Here is a 16,554-nt window from a genome sequence, read left to right as displayed (position 1 = left end):
TATAATATGTTTGCAAACGGCAGAGAGGCGAGCAAATAAACACGCCGGCTGCTGTGGCCCCACGCTCGAAAAGGAGAACAAAAAACCTCGGCGACTGAACTAAACGGAACAGTTTACACAGAATTACACTGAGGGAGACGACTAAATAACCACACATACGTCTTCATCTGTGCTGCGATAATCGCCGCCGAGAAGCGGAGAGATGGCTGGAAAAAAAAATCCCACAATTTACTCTATTCCCCGATTGCATGTTAAACAGCTCGTAGCGTCCTTTTGAACATGGCAAGACAGTGGGGAGGTCTATCATGGGACTGGATCGAGCTGAGCAGAACATATGGTCTACGCGCAGGGGGTCCACGCTAACGGGATGAGAACCATAACGCTGCACTGAGTATTTATAGACATTAAATAACCTATATAAAAGCCACAGCATTGACTGAGATTATTTGTAAAGCTGATCATGTGTAATGCCGTATGCCCGTATGACTGGAATGATGAATTGTCCGTAAACTCAACTCCATTTTCTTAACCTTTGTCTAACTAGGCGAGTTGACAAAGAAGAATACGTTCTTGTGTTCTCTCTGTACAAGCACGGCCTCAGGGAGCAGTTAAAGCGGAAATTGAGGATTATGCACATAGACTCCAACACAAAACACTCACATAGTACATACCAGTGAGAGAACAAACCAGTAGTTCTTCTACAGTCGAACAGTGGAGCGTTTGTAGCGTAATGGCCTTATTTAAGGACACGTCGGTGGTGGTTGTTGAGGCATGAGGGGGAAAAGAGATCCTCAACGGCTTACTTTCGTAGTTTTAATGTACCGTCGTCTCAAACGTTTAGATAAATGAGACGTTGAAGTTATTTTCATAGCTGCTATCAGAACCTAGACATGTTCATTTTCGAGGGACTGATTTGTAAACTCACCCGCAGATGTCACACTTGTACTCTCTCATGCCCAAGTGTCTCTTCACGTGGTTCCTGGCGTCCCCCAGCTGGGCAGTGGCAAAGTTGCAGATCTTACACTTGAACGGCTTGGACCCTGCAAAAACAAAGTGTGGCGAGTTAATATAATAAAGCCCTACAAATAGCAAATGTTTTTGAAACACATTTCAAATCACGTCAACAACTCTCGGTCTCGGCAGATCCTTAGTTTTTCTTTTGTCTGATTCTGCTACACGCTTCCAAGTGCCAGATTATAGGGAGAAGAAGACAATTGTTCGGTTTGTCAGTTCCTCACTAGTGTGTGCCTTTAGTATTGGCATACTTCCCAGACAAAAAACAACAAAAGGCATTTTAGTTCAGTTCTTTAGCCCGGTCTGTCCCTCCCAAAAGAACAGTCAAACCCCCAAAGTGTCAGGAGTTTCTCACTCTCTCTCTCTATCTATCTCGGTCTATTCTTGTCACTCTTCTTCATCTCGTACCTACTCTTTCCTTTGCCTGTGGATGCATAAATTGGATTCCAAAAGGTCAGGCAGAATACGTAAATCAATTCCTGCGTGCGCTCACTACACCCTGTTCCATCATTAAAGCGCTAATCACTCTGGCGGGCTTCGCGGGGAGGTTTCTCCCTAATTATTGTCATTAATAAATCCAGTGGGGTGGGGCAGCCGTTTGAGAGAGTGGCACAGCCTACACTTGCCATCCGTCATTTAAGAGCAGGGTAGGGGAGGGCTACTGATGGGCGCCGCTGCGAGTCTCTCGGCAACCGCGAGTGTGTGTAATGGGTGGATGGGCGCTACAACAATACCCTACTTAATTTATGTCAGGGGAAAATGACAAAACCGGGACCTATTCAGCCGTGGAAAGTGACAAAACATCACTCAGTAAAAAAGAAAAGAGACAGTTCATCCAAGTTCTGGGATTCAGTCAAATAAAACTATGAAAATGTTCTAGTTTAGGCCTGCGTGCCGTCCGCCACACAAGGAATTTGATTACGCCCGTAAAATTGAAACCCGATGCGTGTGTCATAAAAGAACATTTTGTTGGCAAGTGGTAGACCGGGGGACTGGGCCAGATCCATGCCACACCGCACTGTGACACTCCAATCTAAGCAGGAGTCTCATATGATATAAACGTATGCATCTTGTAGCGAGCCTCTCCCCGTGAATATCCCAAGACGTACTGCAATATTTATTCCGGGGGCAGCCGCTGATTTGATTAACCCTCTAAGACCGGGAACGCATCTGTCATTTTAAGATTTATTTGGCTATGCAAAAATAGCAGATCTACATCGTGAACATTTAGCGAATCTTTGATTGGATATATTGTTTAAAGCAAACATTTTTTTAACTCAAATCTTTGCTTCCGGGGGTCCTTGGAACAATATATTTTGAGATGGGGGTCCGCGGCCAAATACATATCATGTTGGGTCCTTGACATGAAAAAAGTTTGAGAACCGCTGACATTATAGCAACATAAGTTTAAAAAAAAGAAGAAAAAATAAAGAAAAGTACAATGTTTGATATAAAAATATATATATATTCAAAAAGATTTGCACAAATTTTCAAGATTTAAAAAAAAATAGCAGATCTACAAGCTCCTAATGGCTTGTAGATCTGCTATTTTTGAATAGCCCAAAGAAATCTAAAAAAAAATGACACACAGATGCGTTCCCGGTCTTAACGGGTTAAGCACTTTGTGTAGATTACTAATTCGTTCATACACGGTTCACTTGCTGCGAGCTGGAAGTACGACACATCGAATTTTAAGCCGGTAACGAAGATTGAAAGGCATGCCTGTGCTAACAAGGCCCATAAACAGGGACGGGGGGGGGGGGGGGGCGAGGGTGTCTGTACACGAGCAGCAGCAAATCCCAGTCTCTTTCACGTGTCCCTACAGTGTGCTACGTCTAACAAACAGACACACACACACACACACACACATACAAACACAGTCTATACTTAACACAAGCATAAACATACACAGACACGCATATATATATAGGCCTCTATTGGTTTTGCATACACCTACGTATAGGTTATGCATGTCAGACACACACGCACACACTCACACACACACACACACACACCTCTATGCACGTACACACAACAAGCACACAAACGGCACACGCGTACTAAGACCGACAGACCTACATACACACTCACCAGCGCGCGCACACACACACACACACACAAAAAAAAAGAAACGAGGTGAAGCGAGAGACGGGCGCGTGGGGACCTGATTTGTCCAGATGGCTGGCTGAGTATGAGACATGGCAGAGAGAAGAGAGATGTAACATCCCTCAGTTCTCACATCTCATCATATTAATACTCCACCACTCCACTTAAACAGCCTCCGTGAAAACTGAAATTGACCATCAATGCGGTGTCATGTTAAATTAATACTGCCATCCACATAGGGGCGATGTGGCTCCCCTCACATCCCAGATGAAGACAGGGAATGACTAATTCATTTCCTGAGAGGAGAGGAACCTCTCGCAATGTTTCACTCCCACTCCCGCACCCCCAGCCTTACTTACACACACACACAGGCTATACTCGCCTCTCAGAGGTTATACATTGACCATCATCTTTTCAAAAATAAAAGAAACACCTTGAGCACTAAATATCATGTCCACTGATATATTATTATAGCCTTGGGCTATAGACATACGCCCAATAACACAAAATGCTATATATGAGACAAGGCTTGTAACTTTGTTTCTCTGTCGTTTCTTTAAGCACAGTAATGGTTGCATTCTGTGCATGAGCATGCATGCTCGTGAGTGTGTGGCCATTACTCTGCCCCCCCCCTCCCCCCTTCCCCCCACATACACGCACACACACACGCACACGCACACACACACACACACACACACACACACACACACACACACACACACACACACACCTTCCCATTGCTAAGTCTGAGGTCAGACAGCTTTCTCCAGTGAAAAAGTGACCAATTTACCTCAAAATGCAAATTCTAGCTGCACCCGCATTGGCAAAATGCAAGTGTGCGCGTGTTTTCCTTTTCCCCCTGCTTTCCTTAAAGGGACAAATTGACAAATCTGTGTGCAGCCTCCCACTACCGTTTCCCTGATTTCACTGATTAATCAAGAGAATAAAAAGTGGGGTCTTAATTAAAAGGATCTGGACACGCTGCCAGCACCCAGACACTGGCAGAAACCCCGCGGTCCTCTGCTTCGCATCAGCCTCACAAACAAGCTCCCTGGATAAATGACCACTACGTAAGAGGTGAATCATTCAATGTAATGAGGGAACTTAGCAATAATAATAACTGGCACACACTGTCAAAATGGAGGAGCAATAGGTGCATTCCACAAATAAGAGCAGCATGAATGGAGCGGGGCAATGTAATCTCATATTAACAACATAACTCAATCGAATGAAGAAAGGCAAAACTAAGAAACGGTGTATAATTCAATCGAAACCTTTGAGTATGCCCTTGACTTTGGTTTAAATCCATCTTTTTCGGGGCCTCAAGTGTCACTACTTTAATTTCCTTAAGTAACATATCTCCTGAACAGGGATCAAAAACAGTGGCGTGGATGTCTAATGTAATGTAATGCATGTATGTAAACAGGCTGTTCATAAGAAGGCAGCCCAACATAAATCAGAAAGACTCAAGTCAGTTAAAATGGAGATGTTCTTTTGTTATTATCGATGTCTAAGGTTATAAAAAAAGATAACATGTTATGCTAGACAGAGGCCAGGTCATTTGTAGACCTGGCATCCTACAGTGTGTATAGTTTCAATGTACACATTATAGGTTTTTGGATATTATACTGTTTAGACTGATGATAGGTTCTTGGTTTACCTATGATCCTAGATTACCATTTCTATGCATTTGATGTATTGCCTCTGGTTTTCCTTGCTTACTGTATATCGCTCTGGATTAAGAGCGTCTGCTAAATGCCTAAATTATAAATTGATAAAAGGATGTTATGGTTAAAGGTGTTGACTTGGTAAAAGTGTTACCAAGGCGAACACATGCCGTGGTAACTTTCCACTTTGGGAAATAGAGAAACACTAGGAATTTGTGACACTGAGGCCCGAATAGAAATGTTCATTAATATAAAATTAAGCACCTGAGTATTAAATATAACATGTTTTTTTACAGTCTGAAACATAATCTTAAACACACTTGAAACCAGGTAAGTGTGCCAAATTCAAAATCAGCTATAGACCTAGTAACATTTGCAATGCCTCATCACAGACAAAGTACGTAAAGTCTTTGGAGCCAAAGGTTCCTGAGCCATGTGGCCCATACATGTATGTCAGGTGGTGTACATCTCCTGTCTCAGTAGCGTGAGGCAGCTTCCTTAAGTACTGTACAACCACTGGACATACATGACACTAGCATGACGTCGGGACGTACCCACAATCCAAGCGATTGTATAGAACGTCACAGTAGAGATAGACAAATAATCGAAAAATCGTGATTTTATGTTTCACAATTGTGAACTAATCGGGAACCTTGGCAAAACATGGAAATATGTTATTTGGTCAGCTGTTGCATCTTGTCCTGGTCCACTCATATCTCCATACATTCAGGTTCACAGAGGCGCCATAAAAGCACAGAGGCCATTACATGCCATTTGATATGGTAAATGGTGCCAATACGCATAATAACCTACAGAGAAAATGTTAAAAAAAAACATCCCTTTCAATCACAAATCATAATTACCTGGTGAGCAAGAATGAGCAACAATGTATTGTAGTGTGGGTGGTAGTGGAGTTGGGTGAATAATAATATATGTACGACAAAAGGAAATGTAATTGATATGAACAATAGCTCTTTTCTTTTTATGGTTTATTCTTGTTTTGTTTTTCTTTGCATTTGTCTTTGGCTAAATGTAATGGATTCAGAGGCGCGTTTACCACATGCCAGTACCACATGCGAGGACACACCAGGGCCAGTCTCTGTTCTGAACGCTGTTCAACACTGTTGCACCTCAAACAACCGCACACTTGATCATGGAAATGGCAAAGCTTTCCATTTCCACTATGAGTGCCATTAAGAATTAGTCTGTCACTCAATACAAATGCAAGGGCCTGCTACATGGGACGTGCGCGCGCGTACACGCACGCACACGCACACACACACACGCACACACAGCTCAGGACTTCAATTAAAGCCCCATTAAAGTTTGGGCTGAAAGGAGGGATGGACCATGGGAAGTAGAGAAGGGCATTTATTGATGGCGCCCTCACATCTCGTTCCTGCATTAAGTTGATTTTAAAAGCAATTAATACACATGGTCAGGGAAGAGTAATGGAGCGCCCTCTGTTCTTAACCTGCCGGACATTCCCCAGCCACATCCCCTGACCAATGCAGGCCTGCTTTGCATTATAAATGACAAGATAAATCTTAATGGATTGAGGATAATCAGCTAGGCATGAAGGCTGACATATACACACCATTCACTGCACAGACAAACACACATGCATACACACAAGCTCGGACGCACACACACAAGGGAAATTAAGGGCTTTGAATACGTCTGCATTGATTATTTTAAATTATTAGCCTACCTCTCTTCGGGGCCTCCAATGCTTTTAGCCTGAGCTTTAACACATTTACAGAGACTTATTGACTATAATTACAACTGAGTCTCGGTAATGGACACATCAATTATGAGTCGCACATGTCTCTGACCAGGCATTGCTCAGGGAATCCCAATCTGTGGTCCATTAGCTGGTCTGAGGCTCAATCAGTCTTTACCTGCTACTATCCTGAAATGACTATTACCTGGCTGGAGCAGATAGTAGCCTGCACATTAGCCCGCACATTAGCTGGCACTACTACAATATTATTATTATATGGGTTCAACATTCTATTGTCAGCAGATATTTGAAAACAACATTCCTTCTGTCAGCTATTTCCACTACTAGCTACATTTTGAACCTGAAAGGTCACAGATTTTAATTATTTTCAATAATTTGAGTGTATTCTTTTTGTTTAAGGTCCTCAAAACATCTCCTGAAAGTTGTACGCTGAAAACGGCAATCGGATTAAACATTTCTCATCCCTCTAGACCAGTGGTTTTAAACCTTTTTCGCGTCAAGGACCCCCAAATTGACACATATTAGCCCACGGACCCCCATTTGAAAAGATATGCCAGGGACTCAACCATTTTCATTTCTTGGGGGTCCCAATCTACACTGTATCATCATCATTAGTGTTCATTTAACTCTGAGAGTGTACAAATGGAACCAAATGGACCCGTTAGGGTCCATTTGGTTCCATTTGTACACTCTCAGAGTTACAGACACATAAGGGTCAAGTTGGTTCCTAACTATTAATTTGGCTGGGGACCCCCTGGAACCCCCTCAAGGACCACTGGTGGTCCCCGGACCACTGGTTGAGAACCACTGCTCTAGACTAAATAGTAGTGGTTCCCAAACTTTTTAGTTCAAGACCCAAAAGAGAAATTAGGCGTTTGCCCGGGACCCAAACTCGCTTCGTGCAGCGTGTCAAGCTAGTGGATCTTCTATTTTCACTAATTCTTAAACGTTCTTTTTTTTAAAAGGTGGATATTTACACGCGAACCGAAAAAATTGGTTCGCGACCCAAACATGGGTCTTGACTAGAGAACTAGACTAGAGCACTCCGTTTCTGGCCTGTAGTTTGCTGCTCCCCCCCCCCCCCCCCCCCCCCCCCCCCCCTCCCTCTCTGGAACAGGCCGTGGATCTCTGATTTTGCATCCATGAAACCATACAGTAGTTACGGTGAAAGTTCATCTGCTGGAAATTTGATGGAATGCATTGAAGTCAGTGAGAGCCAGGTGGATGAAGTGTATGAAGAACACTCTCTTTGAATGATGGCGACCTTTGCCGAATAATTGGTTCAGGAAAATAAAAGAAGACATATCACACGTTGTTCTCTTGCTTAGTTTTTTGATGTGCAGCGCGCAAACCCTATATTATTGTATGTGTATCTAAAGAGCACCACCGATGCTTAGAGCAGGGCATATCTGACCTCTACTTGTTCAATATACTACTTGGTTTTGCAGATAAGATGCGAAAAAAACATGGCAGATGAGAAAATCTCTCTACCAGGTGGATGGAGATATTTAGAAGAGGGGATGATTATTATGATGAATCGTGACATGACGTTAGATCAGGAGGCAAATTCAAAACAGCTTGGTGGATTACATAGTATTTTCTGAAATAACCAGGCCACAAATAAATGCTGTTTTTTTTAAGCTATTCAAAGAGCATCTCTACAGAAGCGCCTGGAGGCCCAGGTTCTAGGGTGAGTGCGAAGGGGAAGCATAAGACATACCTGTGTGCGTGCGTATGTGGGCCAAGAAGGCCATGGAGTTGCTGCTCTTGCAGACCTTGCCGCAGTACTTGCACACGCTGCCCTGGTTCTCCTCGCGCTCGCGGTTGATCTGCTCGGTGTCTTCCTCCACGTACTTGTTGACCTCCTTCAGGAGCTCCTCGTGCTTCTCCTTGATGTGGACGAACAGCTCCTGCTCCGAGTCGAAGCGCTCCGTGCACTTGACGCACTTGAAGGTGGCGCCTCCCTCGGGCAGCTCCTCCACGCTGTTCTGCTCGTTGCGCAGGTGGGCGGCGCTGGTCATGTGCTGGTTCAGGTTGCTCTCCGTGTAGAAGGACTTGCCGCACAGCAGGCAGTGGAAATGCTTCTCTTTGGTCGGGTGCTTCATGGAGATGTGCACGTTGAGGCCGCTGAGGCCGTCGGCCATGAAGCCGCAGTCGTCGCAGCGGATGCGGGTGGCGACGTGGTTCTCGTTCTTCACTTTCACCTCCCTGTGTTTGATCTTCTTGACGTGCGGGTTGGGTGGAGCCGAGGGAGCGATGGCGGGGAACACTTTGGTCCCTTCGGTCAGGCCTAGTACGGCCGCCTCCCCCTCTGGCGCCACGCCCTCCTGCAGGGCCTGCTCCTGCTCGGTGAGGAACTTCACGGATACGATGCTGGCATCAAAGATGGGAGCCTTGGCCTGAGCCTGCGTCTCGGTCAAAGAACTATCCTCTTTCTCTTCGGTTATGTTAACGTCTGCATTCATGCTATCCCCGTCGTCCTCGACCTCCTCGCCCTCCTGGCTGTCCCCGTCCCGTTCGCCCTCCTGGCCATCCTCGCCCTCCTGATTGTCCCTCTCCTCTCCACCCTCCTGGCTGTCCCCGTCCCGTTCACCCTCCTGGCCATCCTCGCCCTCCTGATTGTCCCTCTCCTCTCCACCCTCCTGGATGTCCCCGTCATCCACGGCCTCTAGTTCCATGGCTTCGGCCACTTCAGAGTGGGTCTGAGATGCCGTCACAGGTACCATATCATGACTGGCTGGCTTTACTTCACCTCCGGGGTCAGATGTGATGTTTTCTATCTGAACCTCGGGGTTTCCCTCCACAATGACGGCCACAACCTCCATTTGATCAACGTCTTTCCCGGACTCCACAGCATCAGTCTCAGGTGGAGCGGCAGCTGCTTTCTCTGTGCTCGTAGCAGGACTCTCGGCATCCGGAGCCTGGCTACTGTCGGCACAAGCAACGGGTTCTTCTGCACAAGACATGACCATAACGATTGGGAACTTGGGTGATTTTTGCTCAATGTTCCCCTGCAGTTCCAGATATTTCTGGCTTTTCTGCTTATGCTTGTCAGTGGAGGCGTGGCGAGACATCTCCCTGCTCGTCACGGCGTAGTAGTTGCAAGCCAGGCACACATATTCAAAGTCTCGAGTGTGCTTTCTCTTCACGTGGAGATGGAGCGAGGGGATCGAATGGGCCACAAAGTCACAATGGCTGCAGGCATTCACAGAGTCATATTTACTCTTTTTGGGGCAGGGGCTCGTGTCCGGTTCTTCCTGGTCTTCTCCACTGTTGTCTTTAGAGCCGTTGTCAGCTTCAGACTCTCCGTCTGTGCCCAGCGGGGCCGCTTCTGCCCTCTGTGCTGCCGCGTCCGAGTCAGATTCCGATTGTTTCTGTTTGGCAGACTCCTGTGCACGTCTGACATGTTTCTTGGTGATGCAGTGGCGGTCCATGTCGCCTTTTGTCACGCAGCTGTAGTTGCAGAGAATGCAGTTGTAGCCATACTCCTTACTGTGCTTACGGCGCACATGAACACTGAGGTTGGTAGCACTGGACACTACCAGGCCACAATAGCCACACGTGGTGGTGGTCCCCTGCTTTGACCGGACCCTTTTCTTCTTGGCTGGTTGAGAGTCGTCCGATAGGTCCTCCTTGGCCAGTATGGCTTTAGCGGCCTCCACCGCACCTTCCTCCTCCCGCTCCTCGCCTGGCAGCGGCACACACTCCCCGACAGCTTCCTGGGCCTCTTCGTCCTCCGTGGGAGCCGGAATGGGGGTGTGATTTCCGTCTGGGTCTCTTTTCACCTTCTCAATGTAGTCCTCCAAAGAGGAGGGTCCTCCGGAGCCTTTCTCTTTCAAAAGCACGGCTGGCTGGTGGTTCTCTGAGGACAGGTGGGCCTCCATCCACTCGAATGTTGCGGTAACGTAGTGACAGAGTTTGCAGTGATACCAGTCAGGGGTGGGGTGTTTGACTCTGACATGGCTCTCCAGCAGTGCCGGGGTGCTAACCCTGAACTCGCAGATGGTACACTTTAGCTGGAACCTGCTGGTGGCGGGTTTCGGTGCCGCCTGTGTCTGGGAAAGCTTCACGTTGCAGACAGGAGCCGAAGCTGCCTCCTCTTCATCTGTGTTCTCGTCAACGTTGACTGGAAGACAAGAAGGAAAGTCGCTGATATTTAAACATACTGACAAATAAACAGCAAGGCTCTTGTTCACCATTTTCCCCAGAGTGTGAAAATATTTAACCCATTAAGACCGGGAACGCATCTGTGTCACTTTTAGATTTCTTTAGGCTATTCAAAAATAGCAGATATACAAGCTCATAGCGCGGCACCGAGTGCCGCGCTACGAGCTTGTAGATCTGCTATTTTTGTAAAATCGTAAAAAGTTGTGCAAATCTTTGAATATATATATTTTTTTTTTGAAGCATTTAGAAAAACTTTTTTTAATCGGCCTCAGGTCTTAATGGGTTAAGAACAATTACAATAATTGAGAAACATAAAGATAACATGTAAAACTGTAATATTGGTACAGCATTGTAGGAAGGGGGAGTTGAACCAATCAACAGCTGACCATGGCACCCTAGACACCAAGAGCAAGCGTTTCGCAAATGGCAAACAAACGACTACAGCTACAGCATTGTGACGTTAAAGGTTGGTAACCGTTTCTGGTCAAGTTAAGCTCTTTTTCTGTATCTGTGCAGGCTAACATTTCCCACTTGGTCACTTCCTTTTATGGCGATTCAACTGGTGATTTGAATAGCCAATAGGCAGTGCTCCCGTTTTTACTCGTTATCCCCTCATGTAATGTTGTTATGAACAGACCATTATGTTCAATGAATAATAGACCAACGACAACGATTCATATTTAATACTATGTATAATTAATATTTGATTCATTATAACAATATAAACAATCATTACAAAATACACACTCAATTCACTGACCTGTTTCATCGCAAGTTAGATGCTCAATGATATATGTTTGATACCTTATTATTACCATACCATCACTGTCAGACTTTTTAATGTTTTTTTCAAACATGAATGTCCCATTTCATACTTTTACAAACGTGATGGGTCGCACTCAGAATGACAAGAGTGAGTTCACTTTTTTAATTTCTTCTCCATGTCTTTACAATGAAGGACAAACGTTTGGGCTGTCCAGCCTTCGTCATAGCCGAAACGTTTGTCCTTCATTGTAAAGACGTGAAGAAGAAATAAAAATGTTAACTCACTCTTGTCATTCTGAGTGCTCTTGTAAATGATATTGGTCTAAGCTGATATATCGCACCAGAGGAGTCAGAGCGCGGTGGTAACAAAACGTTTATCCATTTCATACTTTGTCATAATGACAATGTCACACAATAGTAAAAAAAATAGCTGATCTACAAGCTCACAACATATCAAGTTGCAACGACAAAGTATGGACTCCAGGTTTAAAGACGTTCAGTCTGTCTGTGGGTTTTATAAATATTCAACGATAAAAAGGGTTAACAAGAGCTTTTGACTAAATAATAATTGGATCCACTAGAACACAAACAAGGAGTCTGCCCGACAGCTATGGTATGTTAAAGAGTATACAGTATACAGTATATTGTACTCTACTATAAGCGTTCTCCCTTGTTGATAGCATTTATTAGTAGTAGTGGAAAGTAACTAAGTACATAAGTATACTTTTGAGTTACTTTTTACTTTACAAGAGTATTTACAATAATTTTACTTCTACTCCACTACATCTCAGAGGCAAATATTGTACTTTTACTCCACTACAATTATTTGAAAACGTTAGTTACTAGTTACTTTGCAGATATAAATTACTATATTATAAAACATACATTAACCACTTTAGCCTTATTTTATACATAGGCTATTTGAAAATAGCCGATCTACAAGCTCACAATGCGTCGCGATCTGCTATTTTCAAACATTAATACTTGGTACTTTAAGTACTGTTTATTAGTAGGATTTCATGACACTTGTTCTTGAATAACATGTTGGGTGTGTGTTCTGCACGTTCACCGGACAAGGGTACATCCCATACTCACATACTAATGGAACGTCTTTGGCGTGGACTCTCTTGGTGTGCAGGTCTAGGAGAGGCTTGTCCCTAAACTCTTGTCCACAGTAGTCACAGGAATGGATCATCTTGGGTTTTGGGGTTCGTTTGCTCACTCTCCTCTCCTGGACGGGGTTGTCCTCCTCCAGGGCCTCCTGCTCTTTGGCCGTCGGCTTCCCCTTGCGAGCAGAGCCCTTTGCATATATCCCGTGATCTTTGGTCACGGCTTTCACCTCCGTTTCGGGCTCCTCCGTTTGAGTGGCCTCAATCGTGCTCTCCGGCAGTGTTTCAACCGCGTCAGAATTGTCAGCTTCTTTTTCGGACTCTGGTGGTTCTTCTTTCTTGAATTTGCGTTTCTGTGCATGTTTTCTTGCCGTGTGAATCTTCAGCGCTGTTGGACCTTTGGCCACAAACATACAAATGGGGCAAACGTCATCTCCATCTTCAGGTACGTGGCCTTCTGTCTCCACCACCACGGCTGGTTCTTCGCTTGCTTCGTCGGACCCGGCATTCTCAGCCGGCGAATCGGTTTCACACATTTCAACGTCCTGACTGTCTTTCTCATTTTGAGCCTCTTTGTCCTCAACACCTACATCAGGGATCAAGTTTTGATCCATATTACATCTCTCTGTAGACAGATGTGAATGGGAAGCTGGTCGCTGGCTTCAACGCTTTGATCCAAGTCCTGCAATCAAGAGGAAATCTTAATTTTAAAATGGAGCTTTAAAAAAACAAGAAATGCCAAGAAAAACATTTAATACAATAAAAGTACAGTAGGCATTTAACATTTTAAAAAATATATATATATTAATGATTATCATTATTATTTTCACCACTACCACTGCTACTATTATTATTATTATTATTATTAATTAATTAATTAATTAGAAACCAAAGTTGTTGTCCTGCAACCACAGTGGCTGATGGATTCCAACAGTTCCCAAACATTTGCACTACTGTACAGACCAAATAGGATCAAGCAATAGGTACACATGAATGATGGTTGGTTAATGGTAACCTGCAAACATATAAACAAACCCCATTTAGGCCCATATTATCTAATTAACTGAAGCCCCCCCAAAAAAAGTTCACAGACTGTAAGAACAAACTTAGCTATTTGTCGCCATCTAGTGCTTACAGAGGCAAACTGAAAGAACTGTTGGTCAATAAAGGCTATCACAGACAGACGAGATTAAAAACCAATTAAATCAGAGTGTTTTACATAGTTTATTCGAAAATGGTGTCATCGAAGTTATTTAAACCTCTTGAACAAATACACACAAAATGTATTGTACCCACAGTAGCTATGCAAAGCCACCTTTAAACAGTAGGGCGTTTCAGAAGTGAGACCAATCATCTCTAAAGGGTGTTAAATGGGTTGAATCACTTGAATTGTTCAAATATTGCTTAAAATCTACCTATACTATAGCCTCTGTGAAAACTTTGCACTCCCTCCCAGCATCTTCTGGATGCGGTGCCAGTATATTATTAAGCACTGCTGCCTGCTGGGCAGTTCTTTTTCAAAAACCGATGCCAGAAATGTAATATTTAGTTCAATGAAATACAGTTGTGGAAAGTAACTAAGTACATTTTTACTTGAATATTTCCAATTTCCAATACTTTTACTTCTACTCCACTACATCTCAGAGGCAAATATTGTACTTTTAATCCTCTACACTTATTTGAAAACTTTAGTTACAAGTTACTTTGCAAATATAAATTATTATATTATAAAACATACATTAACCACTTTAGTCCTATTTTATACCTAGGCTATTTGAAAATAGCAGATCTACAAGCTCACAACGAGTCGCATCGCAACGCGTTGTGAGCTTGTAGATCTGCTATTTATATAATATTTCAGAACTTTTACTTTTGGTACTTTAAGTACATTTTGATACCAATACTTTTGTACTTTTACTTAAGTAAATGTTGAACACCAGACTTTTACCTGTAACAGAGCACTTCTACATTGCAGTATTGATACTTTTAAGTAAAACATTTGAGTACTTTTTCCACCACTGCTAAAAAAATCTACCTATAGCCTCTGAGAATCTTTGCATCTTCTGGATGCTGTGCCAGTGTATTAAGCACTGCTGCCTGCTGGTCTGATCTTTTTCATAAAAACAGATGCCAGAAATGTAATATTTAGCTCAATGGAAAATACTTATACCTCTCAGAATACTGATATACTGTTTGCTTGTTGTAATATATTATTATTATATTAAGGTCAGCTCTGACATTGTAACTATTGGCTAATTTGGCGGTACAAGCTGTCGGAGTCGACCGTCGTACGACTAACTGTAAACCAGGCTTTGGCAAAACACACACAAAACTACCTAGCAACCTAGCTAATGGAATACCAAGCCTCCCCAAAGTAAAAACATAACAGTTTTAATGGTGCATTATGTTACATTTCTAATGCTAGCGTTTAATGCCGTCCCTTGGCTGCCGTTGCTAACACCACAATGTGGACATTTTGACCATTAAAAGTACAGTTTGTTGTTGCACAGAGACAGAGTTCAGGCATGTTGCTTGTGTTGTTGGCTAAATCAGCTAGCAACATGCTTCTGTCACTGTGTAATGTATCTGTGTGAGTGACAGGCTAGCACAGCCAATGACGTTGCGACATTGTCCTCGCTGTCCAATCAGAGCGTCTCGGAGGCAGTGTTGCCAGGTCTGCTTACTATAAGCGACGTTGGGCTTCTTTTTCTGTGAAGTTGCTTGTGTTGCGTTTTTTGGGGCTTGTTTGTTTCTAAAGTGTAGTTGTTTATTTGGTCTTGTTTCTAAATGTAGTTGATTATTTGGTTCTTGTTTCCTATTGTTATTTAAAACCAGACCAGTGGTCCGTTTCATGGCAAGGACCCCCAAATTATTTTTTGTCCCTATCTGAATTGTTTTTTGTGCCATGGATTCGTGGTGTTAAAATGTTCCAAAATGACCTCTCTTTTTTCTTCAAGATTATTTTTGTATTTTTTTGAAAATAGCAGATCTACAAGCTCACAACGCGAGCTTGTAGATCCGCTTTTTTCAAAAGATTTGTACACATTTGAAAACTTGTGAAATAGAACATTCTGCATAATGAGTGATTTCTACTTTTGGTACTTTATGTACATTTTGATACTTTTTTTTTTTGTACTTTTACATTTTTGTACATTTTTGAATTCCGGACTTTTACATGTAACAGAGTATTTCTACATTGCAGTATTGATATTTTAACTTAAAGTAAAACATATGTGAAACCTTTTTACACCGATCCAAGCCGATCCAAAAAAAACGGGGTGCTCCTTCCATTCCGACATCTCGCCACTCCGACTAGTGGCTTCCGCGTGCGGTTAGGTTAGGTATAGGGTTCGTTAACGTCGGAAAGGCAACATGTCTGAAAGGCGAAATGCACCCCAAACAAACACCCAAAAGTAGCCTAGTCGCTTCTTTTGGGCTTGTTTTGATAGACCTGGTTGCTTATTTGTCTCGCATAATCTGGCAACACTGCTCGAAGGCGGGGTTGAGGGGGGGACTCCGAGGCTGGAAAACGACGGCAGCGCAGAGGCCCAAAAAGTAGATTAGCATCGACCTTTGAGTCGCTTGTTACTATGCGATAAACGACGGCGTTAAACTTCTTCAATTGACCCCCGACGAGTGTTTAACTCCAACACAATGTCTGAGTTGACGATATAATGTTGATTTAAATTGTCTTACCGTGTTATACGCCCGTATTGTCAATGTCCGCGCTTTTCGCTGCTGGTCACTAATGGCGTCCCGTAGCATCGCACTGTGACGTCACCACCAGAGGGCGGGCCCAAGCTGTTTATGTTAATCACCTGATTGAACTGTTCATTTTAGATTTAAGAGACATTATAATATTTGTATGATGAAAAATTACTTTGATTATAAAACATCTTTATCTTTACATTTTGAGTACTTTTTCCACCACTGACTGTAACTATTATTGATGCTGGTGCAAATGGGCTCAATAAAACCACAA

General features: G+C 43.5%; 1 protein-coding gene across 1 annotated transcript in view; it reads right to left on the bottom strand.

Moving 5' to 3' along the window:
* The window catches only part of znf407 (zinc finger protein 407), a gene marked incomplete at its 3' end in the record, with an annotated part of 72,113 nt that extends 55,782 nt beyond the window's left edge, over window positions 1-16,331 (bottom strand). Inside the window, exons 1-4 of the mRNA XM_084052332.1 lie at window positions 16,269-16,331; window positions 12,559-13,254; window positions 8,252-10,657; window positions 926-1,040 (exon numbers count right to left, since the gene is read on the bottom strand). Of these exons, the coding sequence (XP_083908458.1) occupies window positions 926-1,040; window positions 8,252-10,657; window positions 12,559-13,186 (3,149 nt within the window). The 5' untranslated portion in view covers window positions 13,187-13,254; window positions 16,269-16,331. The remainder of the gene's footprint in view (window positions 1-925; window positions 1,041-8,251; window positions 10,658-12,558; window positions 13,255-16,268) is intronic.
* Window positions 16,332-16,554: the final 223 nt, after the last annotated feature.

Source organism: Gymnoscopelus microlampas (genome assembly GCF_963454915.1).
Source record: "Gymnoscopelus microlampas genome assembly, chromosome: 3".
Taxonomy (NCBI): Eukaryota; Metazoa; Chordata; class Actinopteri; order Myctophiformes; family Myctophidae; genus Gymnoscopelus; species Gymnoscopelus microlampas.
The sequence above is the reverse complement of the archived record's forward strand: the minus strand, read 5'-3'. Positions and strand labels throughout refer to the sequence as shown.